Source organism: Nelumbo lutea, chromosome 6 (genome assembly GCF_056320005.1).
Source record: "Nelumbo lutea isolate HS-2025 chromosome 6, American lotus-T2T, whole genome shotgun sequence".
NCBI classification, from domain to species: Eukaryota; Viridiplantae; Streptophyta; class Magnoliopsida; order Proteales; family Nelumbonaceae; genus Nelumbo; species Nelumbo lutea.
Genome location: NC_142689.1, coordinates 60,039,499 through 60,048,977, shown reverse-complemented (window position 1 = coordinate 60,048,977; position 9,479 = coordinate 60,039,499). Strand labels below are relative to the sequence as shown.

The following is a 9,479-nucleotide window of genomic DNA, read 5'->3' as shown; positions in this document are numbered from 1 at the left end:
TAACGATAGAGAAAGATTTAGTCAATTATAAAAAAACCTAAAATACTTAAAAAGATAATTTATAAAGAATAGATTAAGTCAATTTCCTACAAGTTAGGTTACATAAAACAATTGGGTTTGAAAAAAAGTGTGGGCCGGATTTAGTCGGAGTTCTTGGACTTTGAGTTGAGGACTTAGGTGCCCTCGGCTGCTGGGAACTCAAAAGTCACTAAAAAACAAAGAGAAAGAGCAAACAAATGAAACCATTATATTTCTGTCATCTTGTCAATATTCAAAGTCCTGATGGCCGAGAGCAACGGATGCTGTTTTTCCACTGTAACCGATTATATCTCCCGTACATGATTTTGTTATTCATGAGAAGATATTCTCAATGCAGCGCTGCGATGTGATGTGAGAGGTTGGTTGTAAAGCGCGTTGGGCCAAATCCGATTTATGTAAGCATGTTCTTTGTTTTTAACCATTCCAGCCAGTTGTGGTTTGCCATCGTCATTGCCATGAATCCGGATTTACTCCACAGAGCGCTATTCACGCCAAGCTCGCCAGGGTTGGTAGACTCAAGACTTAAATAAAATGGTACTTCGTTCTTCTTTTCATACCCTGTAAGACCAATTGCAGTTGCCCATCGCAAAGGCGAGGGGATCTTCTCTGTGCTTCCTTTTGTTTCTCCCTCATCCTATACCCTGTAAGACCAATTGTAGTTGCCGGCCATCGCAAAGGCGAAGTGATCTGCTCTGTGCTTCCTTTTGTTTCTCCCTCTTCCTGTTTTGGTTTTTTCTTCCGGATTCGATTGAAAGCACAAGCGAGGAAGAAATGGGGAGCTTGGGGACAATTCTGAAGCACCCAGATGATATCTACCCACTTTTCAAACTGAAGATGGCTGCAAGGAACCTGGGGAAGCAGATTCCACCTGAACCACACTGGGGCTTTTGCTATAAGATGCTTCATAAGGTTTCTCGCAGCTTTTCTCTTGTTATTCAACAGCTCGGTCCTGAGCTCCGCAACGCTGTAAGCTACACTTCACTCCTCGCACTCTAATTGTCATTATTGTTCTAGAAGTTATTTTTCTTCTTTTGTGTGTTTGCTTTTTGAATTAGTTCCCGTAGATGTAAAATCTCTAGGATAGCATATATTTAATTATTCTTCTTTCTTATTGCATTTTCTTCTTATCTAGATTCGTTCCTACCTTTATAATGCTTAGGCCGTTCATTTGATTTCTTATTTCCTCTTTTCAGGTATGCATTTTCTATTTGGTTCTGAGAGCCCTTGATACTGTTGGTTAGTTCCCATTATTCTTGGTCTTTGTGTAAATGCTGTGATCTTCTCTATTATGGTAATCTTTTTTTTATTTTTTAAATAATTCATTCTGGTTTGTCAGATGTGGCATGCTCGATTCTTTTCATTTGATCTGCAACAAAAATTTTATGAATAAGAGCAGAAAGGTAAAAGAAAAAAAAGAAAAAGAAAGAGGATCTCAAACCAAAAGGGAAAACAAATAGGCTCCAAATACAAGAAATACATGAGGTACAGATCATTGACCTTATTTCAGTACAGAGGAATCCTGATGCAATGATTGTTTCCTCACCCCCTCTAGCAAAAATGTGTCCCTGAGTTGGTAAATCCAAGGGTCCAGTTGAATTGGAAAATATGCATCCCTACTTTTAGTGGCAGAAGACAGGAGTACCAGGTGGCTGACCCTTGGGATGAGCAGAGAAGGATTATGGTGCCCAAGGTTTAGGAGGTAGTTGAATGATTGGGAGATTGAAGACTTGACTGGATTGCTGCTACAGCTTCAAGAGTATAAACATCCCCCTAACCAGTCTGATAAAAGAATTTGGAAGTTGTTTGAGGATGGAAAACTTACAGTCAAGTCTTTCTACAAGAACCTCTCTGAAGGGAGGGAGTCTAATTTTCTGCTGAAGGTTATTGATCAAAATAATAAAAAAAAAATTCTATGGAATGAGATTTGGTTTTCCCTTGTCCCTACTAAAGTTGCTTCTTGGTGCGATCTGCTGTGAATGGGAAGTGGCTAACTAATGTCCAGCTAGCTAGAAGGGGCATGGGGTTGGAATATCTGGAATGTTCAATGTTCGGTCAGGTAGAAGAATCAGTGGATCATTTGATCCTGAATTGTAAGGTCATGGTTTTGCTTTTCAACCATTTATGTAAGCTTCTTAATGTCAGCTGGTGTCTTCCAAGGAGTTTGTGCGACCTGCTAAAAGTTTGGAAGCTGGTGGGGCTTAACAAGAGGGGTAAAGATCTGTAGGTATGATTCCCCTAGTAATCAGCTGGATTATTTGGAAGGGAACTATAGTGTTTTTGAGTCCAAGAGGAGCTCTGATGATGATGTATTAGTGTTGCATTGGGCTACAACAACTATACACTCTTGATTGTTTGTCCATGAGCAGTTCAGAAGTCTACCTCATCATCAGTTTTTTGAACCCAGTATTTTATTTTGCTAGTATGTAAAGCTTCACTGGAGTATTTCCCTTTGGAAGGGGTCTTGGGTTTTGATTTAGGGGCATGATTTTTTTTTTGGTGACACACATCACTAATAACCCCCCTTCCTGTTGGTGGTTGTGGGAATCAAATCCGCATCTATGCTGGATCGAACCACCTAACATACCAACTGAGCCATCCTCTATTGGCAGGGGTGTGATTTTTTTGGCCCTAGTGATGTATAGTTCCTGGTTGTACATAGTGCCTATAAGGCTCACTTGTATTTTAATAGTGGATATCAATACAACACCTTACCTTTTCTCAAAAAAGAAAAAAAAAAAAGAAAATCTAAGGGTCCAGTTGAACAAGGAGTATGGCTTGACTCCCAATGATCTCACCATCCTAAAGAGATGGTCCAGTGTTCCACAGACCCACGAGTAATTTGGTCATCTGTCCAAGTTGATTCAGCAACTATCTAGGAATCATTCAGAGTCATCAGGCATCAGAGTCCATGGATAGAAGGTCCTATAGGAGGGATAGTAGCCGCTCTCTTCCTGAATCTTTATCACCCACAGAACCAGAGTAGCCAATATCAAAGCTCCACGACTGTCTCCGTACATTCTAATCCCAAAATGCCTAAAATTACCAAGGAAACACCAATCTAAGTTAAGCTTAATGAGATATTCACTGGGGGATTTGGGGGGGGCATTGCTACTTTGTCAGCATGAGATCAAGGAATCGATCTTGTTAATATACCAACAGATTAACAGATGTGCAACTTGATTGTTTAATATTGCCAATTATGCTGAATTAAATCTCTTTATATATATATATATATACAATCGATCTTGTTAATATACCAACAGATTAACAGGTGTGCAACTTGATTGTTTACTATTGCCAATTATGCTGAATTAAATCTCTTTATATATATATAGATAGATAGATAGATAGATAGATGGGGCCTCTGCTTATAAATTGGTTTCATTTCAAAATATCTGAAACTATGAACTTATAGCTTGACTATAGCTTGACTAGATTCATATGATGAAGTAATGCTTGCAGTTTTGTGATTGTTTTCTATTTTTGTTTGTTTCTCTGACATATAGTACTGTTTGAATAAATGCGTACCTTTCCACCTAATTCTGTAACTTGGTTGTCGGTTTGCAGAGGATGATACAAGCATAGCTTCTGATATCAAAGTACCTATTCTGAAAAATTTTCATCAACATATATATGATGGTGACTGGCATTTCTCATGTGAGTGTTTGAAAAAACTTGTTGTAGTGTTTCCTTTTTATTCTATTTCTTTTTGTTGTCTTCCCTGAATTACATATTATGGAATCTTGTTATCATCATATGTAAAATCTTTTTTCCCTTTCTTTTTCTTTTTTCTTTTTGGGTCAGCAATTAGATTAAAGAACTTATTAGTATGAGTAAAAAGATATGCCTAGAAATTATTCAAAGAAGCAGGGGTACATGGTGTTGGCACATACTAATCATGGTGATGGTTTTGTGTTTAGGTGGTACAAAGGACTACAAAGTTCTAATGGACCAGTTTCATCTTGTTTCAACTGCTTTTCTAGAGCTTGGGAGAAGGTCAATACTGAAATACATTCTTGTGGAGCATATACAGATATTAGTATCCATTCCAATTGTCCGCATATTCATTGCTCATGTGAACTGATCAAGTTCATATGTTTGTTTCTAACTGATTAGAGATTTTCTTTTAGAATTTGTATGAAATGATTCTAGAATATAAATTTAGGCTTGGAAAGAAACTCAATAGAAGCTTCATGTTTAGATTTTGGTAAGTAAAAGGTTGAGGAATCTGATGAAGAAAGAAAATCACATGGTGGAATTTATATTGTGTACGCATGTACATAATATTTTTGTATCTTTTTTCCAGAGGGTGGGAGTTAAACTCCTGTTCAAATGCAATCAATTAACAATAAACCTAGGGGTAGGGAGTGATGTTATCCCTAATCTATATCACACACACATATATTCTTTTTTCCCAATGAGTAACTAAAGACTAAAAGAGAAAAGGAAAGGAAAGAGGAGTGGTTTTTCTAAGAAAAAGGAAAAAAAGTTTTTCTCTCAACTGTTAGAGGGATTAGTTTCAGCAGGCTTGTGGGAATAATGTCAATTATTAAAGCTTGCTTCACTTGACTAGGCTCTTAAATATATGTAACAATCTAATATTCTAAATTGTTGACTGCTGGCAGAAGGACCTCTTGTCATTCCACAATCTTTCTAATACATTTCCTTTTTTATTCTATTAATTAAACTCACATATCTTTTTCTATTTTTGGTTTTAGTTACCGATGCAGTAGGGCTGGAGCAAACTATCACAAGACAGAAAGAGAGGAAGAGAGAGAGAGAGGGGGGGGGGGGGAGAAAGGGTAGAGGAAGAGGAAAGAGAGAGAAATCCCAAGGAATCACTCCAAGTCTCCAAGGGTCCTAGAATCACTTTAGGGTTTGTAGGAATCATTCCATAAAGCAAACTTGCAAGAGAGCTCTAAAGAAATATTCATTCATTTGTTAGCTTCTAAAGGAAGAGAATACATCTATTTATAGAGTGACTTGTGTGGCCGGGAATACTGTTCACCATAATTACAAGAATGCCACTCCTTATCTTATACATCAATAAACACAATAACTTTCTATCTAATAATGCAAATAAACTGAAAATTGAAAGATAGCCCTACTAAACTATATGAGCAAGATGTTATAGCCCAGGCCTCACACAGGACTAGTTAAAATGACGAAAATACCCATACCCAAATATACAAAAATACAGAAAATTTAAGAAAATTCCAAATTTAATTCTTCAGCTCCTGCATTATTTTCCCCTGGTTCAAAAAAAACTTGTCATTGAGTTTTGAAGAACTTGAGGATGAAAAGTTGATGTACCTCGATGACAAATGTAGTAATTCCAATAGCTACTTCAACATACTTGGACTGTAGAGTAGATGCCAAACACATAGCTATAAACGGATCTTCAAAGCAATGTATGTCTGAAATACTGCCTTCCATAACCTTCATTGTTAAATAATCAATAACATTAGCTTCTTGACCACTTACATCACCAATCGGCCTATCTTGTGATGAATCTTCCCCTTGCTTATCCCTATGAACTTTCATATCCAAAATCTCAACTGCAGCATTTGGAACTTTTCCTTCAATCTCTAGTTGAGAAATCTCCATCTCTATGTGTTTAGCTCCCCTTGGTTCTTCAGCAAACTATTGAACTTCTGCCGTTGTTGATGTTGGTGGAACTTGTACTATGTCAACTTGTAATTCTTGAACTGGTTCTAGTTGAACTTGTAAGGTAAAGTCAAGACTTACTTCCTTACTATCATCTACTACAACCAACTCGTTTGCATCTTGCACCTGAATTTCTTCAACTTTCTCCACTTCTATCTCTTCTTGATCATTAACCTCAAGTTGACCATGGGTGTTGGAAGTTTATTCTTCAACAATTCTAATCTTTTCTTGGCCCACACCATTTTGATCTTCAATGTTTATAACTTCTATAGGTTGAAATTCCTCATTCACAACTTTAGCTCTGGGATGGGGGCATCAACATGCAAGAAATCATCTTCTTTCTCTTCACCTTTTTACTTTCTTCTCATTGGCTTCAAATTCTTTGTTGTAACCAACTGCTTCTTCTCTATCTTGAGAACCAATTCAAAGGCATGATCTAAGTCATAAATCTGAATTGTAGACAATTCATTCTTGATATCACCCATTAGTCCATTCATGAAATGAACTGATTTGTGCCTTTCACTTTCTGTAATGTCACATCTAATATATAATTCATTAAACTCATGCATATATTGAACTACACATAGCATACCTTGCTTGTGATTAGTTAACTCCACATATAAATCATCATTGGAAGTATTTTGAAATGTATACCTCTTCATCTCTGCCCATGTGGTAATAGGATATTCACTTCTATTTTCTAGTCACTGCTCAAGAGTTTTCCACCATACTTTAGCAATACCAACGAGCTTCATGCGTGCAAATTTAAATCTTTGTTTTTCAGAGATGTCTTTTCAATCGAAATAATCTTCTAGTATAGCATCCCAATCAAAGAATGCTTGGCAGTCTTCATCTCCCTTGAAATTAGGCACTTCCCTTTCTCTTCTAACATTCTTGAAAACCTTACTCCTATAGCCGGCATTACTAGATCTACTTTCTTTCACCAATTTCTCAAGTAAATCAACCATAGACCTTTCATATGGTTCAAAAACCCTATCATCATTGATTCTAAACCCATGAGATTGTTTAAATGATACCTAGACCCATTGAATTGGTCACTTTGTGAAAACATGGTGACTAACCATTAGCTCTGATACCAAGAGCTCTAAAGAAATCTTCATTCATTCATTAGCTTCAAAAGGAAGAGAAGACAATTTATAAAGTGACTTGTGTGGCCCGGAAAACTGTTCACCATAGTTACAAAAATGCCACTCCTTGTCTTGTGCACCAAGAAACACAATAGCCCTACTAAACTAGATGAACAAGATGATGTAGCCTAGGCCCCACACAGGACTAGTTAAAATGACAAAAATACCGATATTCCCAAATATACAAAAATATAGAAAATTTAAGAAAATTCCAAATTTGATTCTTCAGCTCCTGCATTAGTTATATAATAATTTTTATTTCTGTTTGAATGACTATGCAGTTATCAAGAGGCAATTGAAGATATCACCAAAAGGATGGGTGCAGGAATGGCAAAATTTATATGCAAGGAGGTTTGTTATGTACTTGTAACACATCTTGTAAAATTTAACCATAAGGGATGCATATATTAAAAGGATATTTTTTTCTGTTGCTTTGGTTGATAATTTTATGACATTGTAATTCTTGCTTTCAATGATTTCAATGAGGTAGACATGGTCTACCTGAATAAGTAGATTTGCTATCAGAGTTATCTAGTAATTTAGTTAACTAGACATGTAGTTAGCTGACAAAACCTTGGTTTCTACCAGATATAGTGTTCACAGGATTAGAAGAATAGACACTAGAAAAGAGAATCTGGGACATCAACAGGTGGCATTTAGCAAAAATGTTGGGGTTCTTTTCTTGGGGAAGATGCAAGAGCTGCTTGATATTTTAAGATGTTAGATGATATAGGGCAGCTAGACCAAGCTAACAATTTAGAAGCATCCAATATTTGACTGAGGGGAAGGAACAAATTATGGAAGCTACTGACAATATGGAAGAGGACAGTGTAGAAACATGGGTAACCATATTGCCATGGGAGAATTTAGAAGAATCAGTTTCAAGAAAAGGAAGAAAGGCGTCAAAGGTAAGATGGGGTAAAGGCAATGCAAACAAAGGGAGGGAGAGGGTGTAGATGGGAAATTCTGCTGCTCTATAATTTGAATGTCTGGGGTCTTTCTTAAGGCAGTACTAGATGATCCAGGAAGGTTCTTTAATCGAGTTGTTAGGATGAACAGGTTTTGGGTATTGGTTGGTATTTTCTTGGTCTTTGTGAGTGATGCTAACATTTGGGGGTTCTCTAGGTGGTCTTTATTTTTGGGTGGTTCTTTTCTTCTGTGCTTTGATACATCCATGCCTAGATTGTTTTTTTCCTTGAGGTGTTTTGGCTTCCCTCAATCTTGGGGTTGAGGCTTATCCTTCACATTTTATTTACCTCCTCTCCCTTATGGTTATATCTTGTAGAGTGCATATATTTCCTCTCATTTTAATATGATACAGTTACATTACTGATAAAAAATTAACTTATTATATCCAAGACTTGCTTCAGAAATTTTGCAACACTTTGACCACCAAAGAATTACCTAAAGAAAATCCTAATCAATTCAACCCAATTCAATAAAGCCTTTTCACAATTATTTGGAGTTAGCTACAGAAATACCGTTTTCCCATTGCACCCTATCAAGGTCCATATACTTTGCTATATTGTGTGAATCCTCAGATCTCTTGTTGCTTCAATGTCCGCCCTTTTTAATATTTCCTTAGCCTTTCTAGAATCTGTCAACCTGTACCAGATAACTCCTCACATCCCAAACTGATGACTTGCAAGTTATTTTGGTTATAACTCTCCACTGGTAAAATAAAGGTCTTAACTTACCCAAATTTCAGTTATTAAAGCCCTAGTACTTGAATATCTCAAATTGATGACTTAACAAATTTTCATTTTAAAAGGTTGTGGTTATGGATTTTCTTTCGAACCACCTCATCATATGGTACAACTTAGTTCCCTTTTCACTGGCTTCACTGTCATCTTGTGAAGTATATCAATTTGTAGCAAAGGTACCAACTAGCTGGTTGGTAGGTCTCCTGTTGGTCGTAGCAGAGACTTGGGATCAAATCCTGCCTGCACCTGGATTTTGGGGGGGGCGGGGTATGGGTTGGGGGATGGTCTACCCCCCATTGTGTAGCCCTTCAAAAGAAATAAAAAAAAAGTATACCAATTTGTATTCTATCAGTAATTGATGGTTAGAATGGACATCATGATTAGTATTTCTTCCTATTCCTTTTAGTGCTATGAATATACCTCTCATGCTCACTTAATAAAGTGGGAGGTTGTGTGTAAAAGAAAGGAAGAAGGTGGTTTAGGTCTAGGGAATGTAAGGAAGAAGAATACAGCTCTATTAGGGAAATGGTTATGGAGATGGCCTCTTGAGAGAGAAAGTTTGTGGGTTGAAGTAGTGGCAAGTATACATGGTAGATTGGAGAATGGCTGGGACGCTGGTGTATCGCGTAGGGCTACATTGGAAGCACCTTGAAAAGCAATTCATAGCCTCCTCCCTTAGTTTCTCAGGTACATCAGGTATGATGTTGGCTCAGGGAATTTAATTCGTTTCTGGGAAGACACTTGGTTTGGTGGCTGGTGGTTTGGTGGCTGGCCTTTAAAGGAGGTTTTTCCTTCTTTGTATTCTATTTCGTTGTATAAAAATAAGGTCATTTCAAATTTTTTGGTTCTTTCTTCTTTGCCTTTGAGTCTTAATTGGGATCTTGGATTTCGTAGGGGTTTGAGGGATGAGGAAGCAACTTGT

General features: G+C 37.1%; 1 protein-coding gene across 1 annotated transcript in view; it reads left to right on the top strand.

Moving 5' to 3' along the window:
* Nucleotides 1-238: 238 nt before the first annotated feature.
* LOC148849124 (squalene synthase 2-like) overlaps nt 239-9,479 on the top strand; it is a 28,909-nt gene continuing 19,668 nt past the window's right edge. The window contains exons 1-5 of the mRNA XM_088948307.1: nt 239-1,005; nt 1,233-1,275; nt 3,607-3,696; nt 3,960-4,035; nt 7,136-7,205. Coding sequence (XP_088804433.1) covers nt 811-1,005; nt 1,233-1,275; nt 3,607-3,696; nt 3,960-4,035; nt 7,136-7,205 — 474 coding nt within the window. The 5' untranslated portion in view covers nt 239-810. The remainder of the gene's footprint in view (nt 1,006-1,232; nt 1,276-3,606; nt 3,697-3,959; nt 4,036-7,135; nt 7,206-9,479) is intronic.